Consider the following 16,254-nt stretch of genomic DNA (forward strand, 5'->3'; position numbering starts at 1 on the left):
AAGGTCCTGGGATCGAGCCCCGCATCCGGCTCTCTGCTCAGCGGGGAGCCTGCTTCCCTTTCTCTCTCTGCCTGCCACTCTGCCTACTTGTGATCTCTCTCTCTGTCAAATAAATAAATAACACCTTTAAAAAAAACGAAGTGTGAATCCTTTTTTTGTTTTAGGATTTCATTAAAAAACAAACAAAAACTCACACAAACATATAAAACCATCTGTGCCTGATTTCTGTTACAGGAGTTGATTCTTTGTTTCGAGTTTTTCTATAGTCATTAATCTTGTCAGGTTTTCTATTTCTTTTGAAGTATAGATTTGATAAATTATGTTTTCTTAGAAAATTGTCTCATCTAGATTTTAAAATATATAAATGTGTATAATATTCCAAGTCTTTTCTGATTTTTCAGTTATAGCTCTCTGTTCCTAATTGTATATTTATGCCTTTTATCTTTTTTCTTGATCACACTTTATAATAGTATTTCTATTTTATTAATATGGCACAGTTGTGTTTTTTATGGCACAGTTTTTATTGATGTGACTATTATGATAAGAGAACATTATATATAATTTTATACCTATACATTTGACTCTTTTAGGGTTTTATCAATTGAGAATTTTATTTGTTCTTCCCTAGTTCCATCAGGTTTATTTGTCCTCATTTTGTTACTTTTTTGAGTTGAAAACTTGGTTTATTTCCTATTGTTTTCCAATGTGTGAAAGGCTATAAATATACCTTTGAGTACCACTTTGACTGTATTGCATTGATTTTGATAAGTAATTTTCTAATCTTTCCTTAGTTGTAAACCTTTGTAATTCCATTTTGAACACATCAACCAAAGGGTTTCTTAGAAGAGTGTATGCATCTGTCTGTTTCCATTTTTCAGATTGCCTTGAATATTATTATAGATTGTTTTACATAACTTTTTTTTTTTTTGCTAACTTTGAATTTATTTCACTGTCGTCAGTAAATAAAACTTGTTGAAATTATCTTTGTAGCATTGTGTCCAGTTGCTTTTTGTAACTCTGTAACTATTCCATGTGCATTGTAAAGAATGTTTTATTCTCTGGGGTTTGTTTGTTTGTTTGTTTTTTGTTTTTTAATTTCCTATTAGATCAATCTAATTGTGTCAAGTTCTTTATATCTATATTTATGTTTCTGCTATTTGAACTGTTATTTTCTAGGATTTGATTAGCAGTGTGTCAATTTATCCTTGTATTTCTATCAATATTTATATTAGATGCCCAAATGTGCACAAGAGAGCTCCTCAATAAATTATTCCTTTTATCCTAATGAAATATCTGTCTTTTTCTCTTTTAGTGTTCTTAATCTACATTTTGGTTTTTATATTAACTTTTGCTATATTTCTTTTTGCTGTATTAATTTTTTTGCTATGTATTTCACTTACTTATATACCTTTTTCCATTCCTTTATTTCCAACTTTCTTTTGTCTGGTAATTAATATACAGCTGGATTGGTTTTGTAAATCATGTCTGGGCTTTTTAATAGGTGAGTTTAGGCACATTTATTGTGATTATTGATATGCTTAAAATTATTCCTGCCATTTTATTTTTGGTTTTCTATTTAACATATTTTAAACATTTCTTTTTCTCTTTTTTCTATCTTCCTGGATTGTTCATACTTTTTTTTTATTATTGTTCTATTTTTCTTTACTATTTTGGGAGTCATAATTCTATTTCTATCTTTAAAATCCCGACTCACATACTTGACTTTCTATTTTTCTGTGTGATCTGGTGCCTTCCTAGTCAATGGAAGAGCACAGCAGCACTGATGTCTCCTGGAATCTTAATCCCATCCTGAATGTCCTGAATCAGAGTATGTTCTTTAACAAGACCTCCAGGTGATTCTTGGCACATTAAATTTGGAGAAGCTCTGGTTTAGAGTGTATCATACCATATTCACTCTCCATATAAGACAAGACCCTCAGTGTATTATTATTACTTTTTACTTTTTCAGCTTCCTCTGTTTCCTTCACCTTCTCTTAATGATATCATTTGGAATGATAGCTCTAAATTGCTAGTTTTTAAGACTCTTAAAAACATGTCAATCTTATTTGGATTTAAGTCTTTCTATCCAACTTCCTCTGTATTAAGTACATCCTTAATAATCCTTTCAGAGGTATGGGTATTGGTGAACTTTCTGAGCTCCTGACTGTCCATAAATTATATCAACCTTGCACTTGAACTATGGTTTAATGACTATAGAATTACAAATTCAAGGTTTTTCTTCCCCTGAAAATTTTGATCAAAAACTATTGATCCAGTGTATTTTTGCATCCAGTGTTGCTAAGGTGGGTCTTCTATGAGACAGATTCTTCTATTTGGCAATATTCTTTTCCCCTTTAGAAATGTTTTGGATTTGGTTTTTAAGTTTCACAACATTTCTGTGTCTAGATCTGGCCCTGATCCACACTGGTTATGCCCTTTCAGTCTCGAGTGTTGATGCTGTATTATGTCTTCGAAAATTCTCTCATTATTTCTTTCAACACTGTGGCCCCCATTCTCTTTATTCTCTTCTTCTGAAGTGTATTTATTATAGGTCCTTTGAGATGTGTCATACAAGTGCCTTCAGTTTTCTTTCACACTTTTTCTTTATTTATTAATTTTTTGCTTATACCTGGCAGAATTCTTAACTGATTCTTGCAGATCACTAATTAACTTCAGTTGTGTCCATCTTGCTATTCAGCCCATCTATTGAATTCTTTTTTGTTTCAAAGATCAAACTTTTAAGTTCTATAATCTCTTAATTCTTTTTATGAGATACAATTATTTTTGCATCCCCAGTTACTGTGAAATTCCACTCCTGTTTAATGAACTCTCTTTGTTTGTGTAACAAGTCTTCTGTATATTGAATTTATTGTCTCTCTTCACTGGTCTTGTTGTTCCCCAAATATTAGTAGTCTATTATTATTTTTACTGTTCTATGCTTATCTTTAAAATTGACGTGCTCCATTGTAATTCCACCACACCAGCTGAACCTGCTTGAGAAGATGTGTGGGAGAGTGACTTCAGCAGGTATTCTGATCTGGTCAAATGAGAAGGAGTGGGTGGTGTTGGGAAGTGGCTTGGCCACCTATCTTATGGCAGGGGGAGATGCTCTCTAATTTCTTCTAGCCACTGGCACACTCCTTGTCATTGCCTTGTCCTTGTCTCCCACCCAGATATTCATTCCAGTTCCCTCCACTTGGCAGCAAACCCTTATGTTGCCATTGCTGGGCGCCCGGGGAGTTTTATCAAGTGGCAGTGCAGATACATACAGGTTCTGTTGCCTGTTTCCGATATAGTACCCCTCAACTAATCACTCTGCCAGTTACTTCTGGGTTACCCCACGCTCCTATATCTGGTGTAGCTTCTGCATTTTCTCAAGTATTGTCTCGTGGGCACTTGGGGCTACCATGTATTATTTGGATCCATCTGATTTTCATCTTTCAGATGTTACAGTTTCCATGGTACTAAAGGATACTTTTTTCCCTCTTAATTATAATAATAAATTTATCTATTTATTATACACTGCTTTCCTCTTACTTTTATGGATTGAAGCAGGAAAAGATGATTGTAAAGCCCATTCTTAGTCAACCATTTTGAAATTGAAGTCCTAAATTTTTCTATTATATTTTCTGAAATTTTTTGTTGATTTGTAAGAGTTCTATGTATATTGAAGATAATACTTTGTCATATATGTTACAATTATATCCTTTGGCCCTGAGTTTTCTGAAGTTATAAACTTTTAAAGATAATTTTTAAGATAATTTTTATTTTAGAAATGTTCAAATATGTATAAAAGGAGAGAGAATAATAGCATAATAAATCCAATGACCAATATTATTTCATCTATACCCTTACCTACTATCCCTTATCCTGATCATTTTGAAGCAAACCCCAGATATCATATCATTTCATCTTTAGTTAAGTTTGTACCTCTAAAAGACAAGAACTCTTTTCTTTTTTTTTTTAAGTAGGCTCCACACCCAGCATGGAGCCCAATATGGGGCTTGAGCTGACAACCATGAGATCAAGACCTGCGCTGAGATCACGGGTCAGATGCTTAACTGACTGAACCACCCAGGCACCCCAAAATAAGAACTCTTAAAACACATAACCACAATACCACCAGCACAACTAAATATCAACAATTTCTTAATTTCATTCAATGAAGTGATGAATTTTTACATTTTTGTTGTTGTTTTTGAATTAATGAATTTTAAGGATTAAATCTGAAAACTAAAATGACCACAATAAGCCCATAATCTAATGCTTTACTTGATAGTTACACTCAGATAAACAAAACATCTCTTTTTTACTGACTGCTGTCTAAAGAGACTCAGAAAAGCATGTCTATAAAGTTTAGTTCTTTACTTGTCATTATTCTTTCTTATTTGAAAATTCAGGTTCTCGCTATGATGGAAGAAAATGAAACAGTAGATAATATTGCAAAATTAGACCAAAAGGAATTTGGCCTAGATCTTGAAGAACTGGAAAGGCTTCATGATGAAAATGAGGAAGAAGTGGCAAAGGTATTGAAAAATCGAATTTAAGCACCATAAAGAAATATAATTAAAGAAGTAAAAAGAAAATGAGAAGGAGAAATTTCTAGGATAATGTGAACAAAACAAAACCTAGTGCATATAAATGCAGTGAGTCAGAGAATTATTAAGTTTGGGAGTTGGAGGAGGGCACCTGAGTGGCTCAGTCAGTTGAGCGTCTGCCTTCAGCTCAGGTCATGATCTTGGAGTCCTGAGATTGAGCCCCACATCAGACTCTCTGCTCAGTGGGGAGTCTGCTTCTCTCACTTTTGCTCTCACATAAATAAATAAAATCTTTTTTAAAAAATTGCGGGGGGATAGGAGAAAGAGGAGTGTCTAGGCCTGCCACACATCTGATGTTTGTCTCTCCTTCATGACATTTGTTCCAACCATCTTCCACGATATATTTAAACATTTTTAGAAATCCTCTCAGCCACCTTATGCCAACTTTGGACCTTCCAGTTTAGTGAGCCTGCTCTTTCTTTCTTTCTTTCTTTCTTTCTTTTAGGTAGGCTCCACACCCAGCATAGAGCCCAAGGCAGGGCTTGAACTCATGACCCTGATATCAAGACCTGAGCTGAGATCAAGAGTTGGACACTTAACTGACTGAGCCACCCAGGCCCCACTAGCCCTTTCTTAACGACAGTTGATATCTTCCTCTCTTTATTCACTGATTTTTCTACCCTTTGAGCATCATCTACTCTATGGCCACCCTGAAATAGAGAAGGTTAACAATTAGTATATTCCCTATGTATCTTCTCTCATCTCTGCTAGTGATTCCAGGTTGTATGGCCATCATATAAGGTAGTTTCAATAGCTTCATCATCATCATACGTTTTCCCTCTGGTTTCATTTCTTTGAGTATGGCATCCACAAAAGAATTTCAATTATTTTCTGTCCAGTTTAGAGAAAAGTATAAATTGAAACCTCCATTTCTCGGATACTGTACTTCTATTACTATAGCCTTTGCATCTCTTTCTGGTGGTGACATTACAGTTGTATGGATTTTTTTTTTTTTTAAGGTAAAAGTCCTAATTGTGTTTTACACAGAATGTTCTTAAGCTACCTTTTTCTCAACCTGCACACCACATTTGATTTTTTGAGTGTGCAAGTATAAAAACACTTTTTTCTAAACAAAAGAAAGAAATATTGGGGTGCCTGGGTGGCTCCGTGGGTTAAGCTCTGCCTTCAGCTGAGGTCATGATCCCAGGGTCCTGGGATTGAGCCCCGCATCGGGATCTCTGCTCAGCGGGGAGCCTGCTTCCTCCTCTCTCTCTGCCTGCCTCTCTGTCTACTTGTGATCTCTCTCTCTCTGTCAAATAAATAAATAAAACCTTTAAAAAAAAAAAAAGAAATATGGTTGGATTCAAAGGCATTTAAGTGAATTATAATTGGTTAAACAACTGTAGCAAAAAGAGGCTAATAATTTGATGCCTGTAGCAGAGAGGCTTCCAGTCATGTGCTCTCCTGTTAAACATGTTAATTAGTGACTGGGATAAAGATCTAGAAATGAGGCATATTTGTCAAATTAGTGAATGATGTGAGGCTGAGAATGAAAGGAAACAGACTGGATAACAGAATCAGGACTAAAAGGACCTTAATAGACTGACACAAAGAGGTAAAATTTACCTCAAGGAGGTAAAATTCGTCTATCTATTCATTCATTCTGCAATGTTTATTGAACATCTATTACATGCCAGGCACTATTGTCAGTGCCTTGAATACAATGACTGAGACATATAGATTCTGCCCTCATGGGGATGATCTGGTGAAGACAGACCCTAAACAAATCTCTCTATATTGCATGATGTAAACTGAATTCTGTGATAGATGTGGGGCATCTACTTCTGTGGTCAAAGACAGTTGAAAGAGGTGACCCTTCATTTGGGATTCAAAAGGAGAGGAGTTAGCTATGCAAAGAGTTGGGGGAAAAGAATGGCAGACTAAGGAAGCACCCTGAATGTAGGCCCTGAGGCAGAAATGGAGAAATCCAGAAACAGAAAGGCCAGAAAGGCAATAGCACAGTGGACAGGAGAGAGCTTCATAGAATGAGGTGGGAGAAGAGGCCAGCTCTGAAGACCTTGTACATCACAGTAAAGAATTCGGCTTTTGTTACACTCAACAGAAATCTATTAGAAATAATCCCCAACAACGTGAATGCAACTAGAGGGTATTATGCTGAGCAACATAAGTCAATCAGAGAAAGACAATTATCATATGATCTCTCTGATATGAGGAATTTGAGAGGCACGACGGGAGGTTGCGGGGTAGGGAAGGAAAAAATGAAACAAGATGGGATCCGGAGGGTGACAAACCATAAGAGACTCTTAATCTCACAAAACAAACTGAGGGTTGCTGGGGAGTGGTTGGTTTATGGACAGTGGGAGGGTATGTGCTATGGTGAGTGCTGTGAATTGTGTAAGACTGATGATTCACAGATCTGTACCCCTGGGGCAAAGAATACATTATATGTTAATAAAACTAATTTTAAAAAGAAGTGATCCCATTTTATTTTTATAATAAATAGGCACCAATTTAGAGGTTTTTTTGAATGTTACTTATTTTAGTGGTTGCACCCATCCCAAAAGGTAGGTTGTTGTTGTCCTGACTTAAGGAAACTAAGGAATTAGACCTAGAATCACTTGGCTAAGGTCTTATAACTTGAATAAAAGCCACGAAGCATTCTCAGTCTGCCTACCAGGGCTTTTCCCCTTTGACCCAGGCTTCACCCAAGCCTGGAATGCCTCCTCCCATTCTGATACCAAGTTCTCCTAGCTTCTCAGCTTGACCACTCTGCAATGAGTTTGGGTTGGATACCTACCCCCTCACTCTAACGTTGCTTCTCCCTCCAAGCTCATGTGTGACCGTTCATCCCCACAAACCTGCTCCTCTGGCCTGCTGACCTACAGACCACTGATAAACCCACCCTGATTACCCCCACCCCATGCCTCTGCTCCAGATGCTTCTTGCTCCTTACCAAATTCCTGCATATTCCCCCAGAAGCCTTCTTAATCCTCTGAGGCAGTCTTTGGTACAGAGAAAGACTCTCCATATAGTTATTTCCCCAATATTATTACCTTTGTTGGAGCTCTGGACTTTAAAGAAGTATCAGTCTCAGATTGGATGTGATAGTGAAACCAGATGGTCCAGCACAGAACAGTGTTAGCAGATGGCACCATAAACCCAGGCACATTTGGGAAGAGAATACTAGTCCCTGGGAAGAGTCAGTGGATCCCAGTCAGGGATCCCAGTCCTAAAGGGACAAGGATATTAGTTAGCCCTGGTCGGGATCTCAACCATAGGGAAAAGACCAAAGCCCAGTAATGACAACCTGGACATAGAACTAGGGACCAAGTCTGGAGGGGTTGATCAAATAACCTCAGCAGTGGAGAGGGGAGGGCGGGGTAGGCTGGGAATCAGACAGGTTCTGACAACTGACAGGCCAAAACAGCTGTTTATTTAAGGAAAAAATAATTTAAAACTGTATTAGCCATTAACTCAATGGATAAAAAAGAAATCAAATACAAATTAAAACAAAGCCTTTGATCAGACAGTGAATAAAAGAAACATGAATGATTGAATGAACAAATAAGACATTTTCTAATCCAGGAGATATTATTCTTAACTAGTTTGCTGATAATTCTGCGAACAAAGAGAAATGCTAAAGAGGTCCTGAAGTGGATCCTAAGGACTAGAGATTGTTGGTCCTCACTTTCACATTATGTCTTTCAGCAAACTCCATTAAAACAAGAATTCCTAATCACTTAAAGATCAAGCAGTTGGCTTACTTAAGCAGTTAAAACCAACTAAGGTAACATATTTTTCTAAATGACAAAAGGTGAAGCATATGATCCCTTTGAGTCATGGAGCACTTAATTATGGTAGACATAAATAATAGAAGAATTAAGTGACCCCAAGACAGAGGTCATGAACTGGCACTTCAAATATGCATTGATAAGAATTAAGCCAACACTTAGATATCTGGTAGTTTCATTAAAAATACACATTTTTAAACTTCTCTAATAAAACAGGAAGATCTGGCATAGTGGGTTTGCTCCCCAGCCCTGCACCAACCCACCAGATCTGTGATAGTGGGCACTTTAGGGGTCCAGTCCACCACGCAATTGGCCTCATACCACCTTGGCTCATGTTTAGCACCTGCCTGCCTTTAGAGGTTTCTGTGTTGACACCCTGGTCCTCCAGGAAGGGAATTCCAAACCTCCAGACTAAACTTTAGGAAAGGTCCTTGAGACAGGAAAGTGTCCCCAGGTGCATCTCCCAGCACAAGACAGTTCCGTGTAATGGAGAAAGAAGACATCCACTAAATGTGCAGCCGTGACTGATTAGTGAATTTGCAATTCAGATTATTTTTTAAGAAGCTACATATTCGTGTTCATTGTTTCCCTTCATCTACGTTCTGCAAGATAAGAAAGGATGCAGAGATGCAAAACCTCGCCAAAGCCTATTTGGCCGAACTTATTAAAGAAGAATGCTGGAATTCGATGGCTGTGAAAGGTCGAGCTCTTAAGGTAACAGACATAATTCCAGATACCACACCTTAGCCAATGAGAACTTCCATTGAAAGTCTCATGGCAGAAAGATTTTTAAAAATTTTAAGAAAATTCACACATGGAAAATCATTCAGAACATCCTCTCCCTCCCTGTACCAAATTCCACCAACTCACGCCCCTTTCTCTCTTGTTTTCGTTCTTCCCTCTCTGCTTAGTCCCTATGCATTTCCAAGCCACCATCTCTTAAGATTTTCTTTCCTCTATGAACCACCTGCCTCTGCTCTTCCTATCTGTCTCTTCCAAAAGGCCACCTCAGTCACATTCACACAGATTGAAAACTAGACATAATATTGTTCACAGTTCTACCTGTGCCCTCTAAACATCTGGGTTATTTAATGCTTTTTCATTGAGATTCCTCCCAACACAATTTCCCTCTTTGTATAGGGTGATCAGAAGTCCCAGTTTATGCTGGTGGTCCTTAAGTAACTATTAAGAACACCCTTCTCACTTTCAAATCTGTCTCCCCCACCACCAGTTTGGATAATGAAGTATATAGCCACAATACATATTTGTGATTGAGTATTGCTCTTAAACAGGGTTTTGTAAGACTGGCACATTTGGGGCTGGATAATTCTTTGTTGTGGGGGCTATTCTGTCAATTATAGGATGTTTTGGCCTCTAGCTACTAGGCCCCAGTAACATTCAAAATTCCCATTAGTGAAAATCAAATGTATCTCCAGACATTGCCAAATGTCCCTGCAGGGCTGGGGAGGAGGAAGGGAACAGGGCAAACAAAATCACTCCTAGTTGAGAACCACTTTTCTAGAAATAAGTCCTTCACAAAAGCTCAGTATTTCTATCCAAAGTTTACACCAATACTAATGATGTACATTGTTTTATTTTAGAGAATGTTTCCACTCTCAATTCCACTCATGCATGATGACCTATGAATTAATTTTGGTCAGGGATAATATCCCTCACTCCACCTCTGATATGCACAGTTGTACTACAAATGAATTTATTTCATCTTGCCTTTTTTTCCCCAAGTGCTTTCACCTGCCCTACGTGGTTGAGAACTTTCCAATGAAAGAACGCACGGAAGAAGAGTTGAAAGAATTAAAGAGAGTTTTGTGGCAAAAGAAGATTGAAACAGAATGTCTTAAAGTACAATTTTAAATATATATGTGTTTATATAAGTAATGTGTTTTATTTTAGGGTCTCCATACAGATTTGAGTTAGGATACAACTTAAGTTTATATATTATTTACATTTTCATTCCTTGTTAATTATAGAATATATTTTAATAAATATAGGAGCTAAATCTACACAATAAATCAAGACACCTTTAGTCCTATACAATATTAGCTAGCCCTCAAATAAGAGAACATAATTTTAAAAAATTAGATATAGGGTTTTGTTCTTGCTCTGGTCAGAAGTGGTCTTCATCTGTCCTACTCTTTTTATCTTCTTGTATCACGAGCATTGTATTTTTAAATAATTGGCCAAAGATGTAGTAGTATCTGTTTTGGTGGAATTATGGTTTTCCTAGAGCAATTCCAGCTGTTTTTTTTGTTTGTTTGTTTGTTTTAAAGCAGCAATCTCTAACAGATCACTAGAAAAACATTGCCCCATCAATGTAGTTTTGGCCAGAAACTTGCATCCATTTTTTTTCCGAAACATAAAATGAAGGCATATTTCAAGTCTCCTTAACCTACACTCACCAGTCCTCTGTGATTAAGTTTCTTTGTAAACATGAAGAAAAGGTGTATTTTTTAATGTTTCTGTTCCAAGAAAGACTCAAGATATTTATAAGCAGCTGTCATTCTGACAGAAAGATAAATATTACATACTATCAAGGACAATTTTTACTTTCTTGACTTATCTACAGTTTGTCCATTTCCAAAGCTTAAATCTCTTCTGAATCAGTTTCAGGATCTATCCATCACTTTGAATTCAGTTGTTGGCAAGACAATTTAACACCTAAAATGACTGAAATATTTAAGTTGCCGCAAAATTGCCCTTTAGAGAATTCTTGCTGTTGCATAACTTTCGTGTCACCTTTTTCTATATTTAGGTACGGAAAGAAATTATAGAGGTGCAGTCCGCAATTACCTTGGCTAAAAAGCATCATGAAGAGGAGGATGAAGAAGAAGAAGAAGAAGTGGCAGTAAAAAATCCCAACTTGCCCAACTACCTGCTTGGCAGTCTGAGTACTGATTTTGGCGTACAAGCCTCTTTCCTGTCAAGCCAATTGGGACTTCATTCCAGAGAGGAGAAAATCAACCAAATTATATTACTGAAAGTGGGTGAATTTTTTCTTTATCCTCTAAAATCTCTAAAAGTCCCCATGAGGCATCTTGCAAAGGTTCAAACTGAAGTCTAATGCTAATCAAATGATGTATTTAAGGTACATAGAGAAATATCCAGATGGCTAGTATGTCCGTGTTCTTCAAAAGGAACTTGTGTACAGGAGTTCCTTTCATCTATTTGGACTGGGTTCCATGATAACAGGTTTTCTGAAGAATACCTACCCTGGCTGACACCACCAACAAACTATTCTTCTGCTTAGATCTTCAGGAAGCTCAAAGATAAAAGAGGTTCTCAAATGCCATCTGCTAGGTAACTCAGATGTCCCTTAGGACCTCCTTGGAAGATCAAGATATGATTGCTATCTGTCCCCTTAACCTGGGGAAATACAATTTCCTCTCTAAGACTTCCATAACTTCTCTTCTGGGACTCAGGAATAAGGTGCAGCATCCCGCAAGCTCTAAGCTCCTACTCCTTACTCTCCACTGAATGAGTCAGTCTCAGAACACATCTGTATATGCCTACCAGAAGTTTTTGAAATTTCGGTGACAGATTGCACCCATGTGAATGGTTCGAGATGTAATGTTGGCTCTTCCTATTCCTGAAAGTCGTCCAACTGTATCTACCATTTGAGTTCCACCTCCTACCGTGATACTTTGCTCTCTTTATTTTTTTTTCTTTTCTTCTCCTCCAACCCCTGAAATTCCTGTGCATTTATATCCAAAACTGTTTCATTATCTCTTTTGTTGCTCAGCTTTTGCTGACCTACACCCTCAGTGTCTCACCTTTCTGCTGTTTTATTAAGGCATTTTCCCATAAGCAGGTTAATCTCAGCCCAAGAGAAATTCTCTTGTCAGCTGTTAAGATCATTTTTCTACCTGCTTTAATGGTTTCATTGTCAGTAGGATAGATATATAGACTGAATCTGATGGTAAAATAAAGGCTACTTTGAGTTGACCATCATCCCACTCACCCACGCAGGTGGGAGAGCAATCCAGTCGGACCCACTGCCGTCTGGACAACTGGCTGATGCAGATAGCCAGCTTAGGTCCCCTTCCTACATGAGAATGATATGACCATACAGAGGAAGAATATTGTGTGTGGTGGTGCTTTTCTGGGAAATTCTCCAAACAACCTCTATAAGCTATCCTTTCCTTACCACATCTCCCCCAAACAAGGTTTCAAAGAAAAGCCATTTCCCAATTTAAATATCACATAATGCTTTTTAAATATTTTATGATGCATTTTTTTTAGAACATATACAAAAATTGAGAGAATGGCCCAAAGCGTCTCCAAGTATCCATCATCTACTTCAGCATTTATCAACATACTTGTATACTGAGTTACAGCTTCCATTTCAGGAAGTAGATTGTGGTATAACAGTTGTGTTGTTGCCTTAATCCTACCCGTGATAGGAAGCCACTGTGGATTACTGAACGAATAAGTGACTTAATATAAACTGTATTTTAGAAAGATTAACTTCCTGATGATTTATAAATTGATTTTGGAAGGAAAGTAAAGCCGTGGGACCTTGTCACTAGTCATGGGATGTGTTCTCAGTGTCACATTGATATTTCAGGATGTCATTTACAAGGTAAAAACTGCTTTCAACCGTGAGTTTGATGCTGCATATAAACAAAAAGAGTTCGAAGTTGCACGTGTGAAGGAAAGAAATGTAAGAATTCGAGAAATTATTTTAGATCTGGACTTGGAAGAAGTGATCTGGCAACCAGAATTTGATGATTGTGAGAAGCCAGAGAGAGCCCTTGTTGTGGAAAACAAAGAGGTACTGGCTAGCTGTGCTATCCCTTCCCTTTTCTCTCAGGACATTTCCCCACATTCTTTCCTACTCATCTCCTCATGTGCACTACTGGAAGTGACTGTATCAGGTGGTATCCTTGGTCACAAGAAACAAAAACAATTGACATTGCCTTAGCAATAATGAAAATTTCTTTTGGAATCCTGTGGAATCTAGGGAAGATTTGGAAGCCTAGAAAGAAACAGGGAACCGAAGACCAGAATCCTGCAGGGAGTCAAGAAGTCCGCTTTCTTTATCTCTTAGCTCACTTCTCTCTGCATTTCGCCTTCAGGAGTTTCTACTTTGTTTCTCCTTACTCAAGTGGATAGCTGGTCCAAACGAGAATCTCTCAGTCCTAATTCCACATTTGGCTAGGAAGACTTTCCTTGACCCAGCCTAGGTCCAGTACCTGTATCAGAAAAGGTTGGATCACATTGTGGAAGAGAGCGTGATGAAGCTCCAGTAATTATCTGGGTCATTAAGGCAGTATGGATCCCAGAGAAAGGGGCCTCAATGGTTAGTCTTTTTCTTTTTAGGAGAGAGTATGAGGCAGGGGCAGGGGGCGGTGCAGTGGGAGAGGGAGAGAAAGAATCTTAAACAGGCTCCATGACTAGTCCAGGGACCAACACAGGGCTCAATTTCACCACCCCGAGATCATGACCTGAGCAGAAATCAAGAGTCAGATGTTTAACCGACTGAGCCACCCAGATGCCCTGCTGTTCAGCCTTCTTAAAAGTTGTTTAGCTGGGGGGCGCCTGGGTAGCTCGGTCATTAAGCATCTGTCTTCGGCTCAGGTCATGATCCCAGAGTTCTGGGATCGAGCCTCACACTGGGTTTCCTGCTCAGCGGGAAGCCTGCTTCTCCCTCTCCCACTCCCTCTACTTGTGTCCCCACTCTTGCTGTGTGTGTGTGTGTCTCTCTCTGTGTCAAATAAATAAATAAAATCTTTAAAAAAAAAAAAAGGTGTTTGGCCAGAAGTGGTTACAAGTAAATGCTTAAAGAAAATAATTAAAATATAACCAAATTTAAAATACTAAAAAAAAAAAAAAAAAAAATCCTTGCTCATATGAAACCAGGTTGATTGCTTTGGGACAAAAGCTAATAGTGTTGCTTAGAAATAATAACAAACTCTTTTATAGTCCCTGTTAAAAGCCAGGTCCTGTTCTAAGTGCCCTAGATCGATGGAAACTAATTTATCATTATAAGACCTTACAAGGTAGGTACTAATAACACCTCTGTTTTACAGATAAGAAAACTAAGGCATAGCGAGGTTATGTAGCTTGACCACAGTTAGAAAGCTAATAAGTGACACAGTTGGGATTTGAACCCAAACCCTGTCCTTCAGAGTATGTCTTCATCTCTACAGTCTACTGTACTTGTTTAAGGAAATTATTTCTTCCAGAACCAGACTCCTGCCATGTAACCTAAGACTCTGGAGCACAGTGAGAGCAAGGACCCCACTCTGCGGCTGTCACCAAGATCCCACTGTGGGCAGTCTTTGTATGTGCATAATTAACCTCACCACACTTGATTCTACATCCGGAGAGTGACCTTGTTACAAGCCAAACTTATGTCTTTCCCTTGCTTAAACCCCTGCAGTGGCTGCTCATTTCACTTCAGATAACGAGCTCCTCTGTGACTGCCAATCATGGCTCCTTTCCTCTTCAGCTGCTCTCATTGCCTTGCTCTGGGCTGGCCACGCTTGTGTTCCCACAATCCCTTGAATGCTCCAAGCTATTAACCTCTCAGGACCCTCATCCTACAGGATTTGGCTTAGATGACACTCCTTTGAACCATTTTCCTGCCCCTCTCATCTGAATTAGATCCCTGTTACAATCTCTTTAATGATGGAGAAGAGCTTTGAGAACTAATAGAGAAGTAACGATCAATTTTCCCAACACTCTCATTCTTTATTTCAAGATAGGAAATTGATTGTGAAATCTGGGTGGTTCCTTTATCCTCATAATACCTTCTAACCTCCTCCCTGGTGTGTGGAAGGGATATTTGGTTTAAATTCTGTAAGAACAGCAGGAAACCACATTTTCTCTTTCGGAGTCCAGGGTGCTGACCATTACACTATGGGGCCACATTTTCTCTTTCAGATTACAGCTCAGAGACTTATTAATCCATGGCTGAAAGCCAAAACAGAATTGACTGCGACCCATGAAATGGAGCGATGGCTTCAGACACAGGTATGCAGTTTTGCTCAAACTTACCTATGACCCTCTTTCCTTTAGGGATACTTGTTCCTAATTTGGTTGAATAGTCTTGTACTTTACTCCACTATAGAAACCCATCGGGGCATTTGTCGTGGTCAGAGGTCCCTGGAATCTCAGTGGCCTCTTTCTCCTCTTCCCTCCACGCCATTTACCACCCTGCCCAATTCTAAATGGAGTCATTCTGGGTGGGTGGGAGGCTGCCTCTGGTTCTACCAGAGGGCCAGATCTCTGTCTTAGCTGCCCTCTCTGACCGTGGCTCTTCTCCAGGGCCCCAACACAAGGCGCCGAGCCCTGATGGACATGATGGGAGGAGTTCTGGAAGTCAAGAAGGAAGATATTTTGAGAATGGTAAGATTTCTGGACGTTCTTATGGAAGATGGAACAGGGATAGAGAGAGCTACACAAATTTGATCATTCTTGTCTACATTGGCCCAAGTTTTAGAAATTCTACAACAACAAATATACAACCTCCCTGTACTTCATAAACATATCACATTAGGTAAATGAGAAATTTGAAACCTTGGACTTGCCTCCCCATCTTACATAATGCAAACAAAAGAACAAAACAAACAACCATAGTGTTTCTGGTCTCTGTAGAAAGCAGTGATAATGTTGCATCTGTAATTCTGTGGATGTAGCAAGAAACATTCCTTTTGATACATGCATTACATGTCCCTGGAGCCCAGGTGTAGTTTTATGAACTACATGTGAAGTTATCGACTTCATATTTATGAAGATATCAACATACATGTCTGAACCTGTCACCTACGAGTCTCTGTACCTCCCAAACTGCCCACTCTTGCTTATGTCACAGAAAAACAGTTGTAACGTTTTTCATATCCTTTCATCAAAGTGTCAGGCCATTGTCTTGCCAATCTGAAGAA

The 16,254-nt window shown here is 38.4% G+C and overlaps 1 protein-coding gene across 1 annotated transcript in view; it reads left to right on the forward strand.

The window, feature by feature from the left end:
* The window catches only part of CFAP43 (cilia and flagella associated protein 43), a gene marked incomplete at both ends in the record, with an annotated part of 102,198 nt that overhangs the window by 58,428 nt on the left and 27,516 nt on the right, over positions 1 to 16,254 (forward strand). The window contains 7 exons of the mRNA XM_080822915.1: positions 4,401 to 4,526; positions 8,960 to 9,064; positions 10,094 to 10,210; positions 11,121 to 11,348; positions 12,933 to 13,139; positions 15,254 to 15,343; positions 15,638 to 15,718. Coding sequence (XP_080679041.1) covers positions 4,401 to 4,526; positions 8,960 to 9,064; positions 10,094 to 10,210; positions 11,121 to 11,348; positions 12,933 to 13,139; positions 15,254 to 15,343; positions 15,638 to 15,718 — 954 coding nt within the window. The remainder of the gene's footprint in view (positions 1 to 4,400; positions 4,527 to 8,959; positions 9,065 to 10,093; positions 10,211 to 11,120; positions 11,349 to 12,932; positions 13,140 to 15,253; positions 15,344 to 15,637; positions 15,719 to 16,254) is intronic.

Source organism: Martes martes (assembly GCF_963455335.1).
Source record: "Martes martes genome assembly, chromosome: 14".
Classification (NCBI taxonomy): domain Eukaryota; kingdom Metazoa; phylum Chordata; class Mammalia; order Carnivora; family Mustelidae; genus Martes; species Martes martes.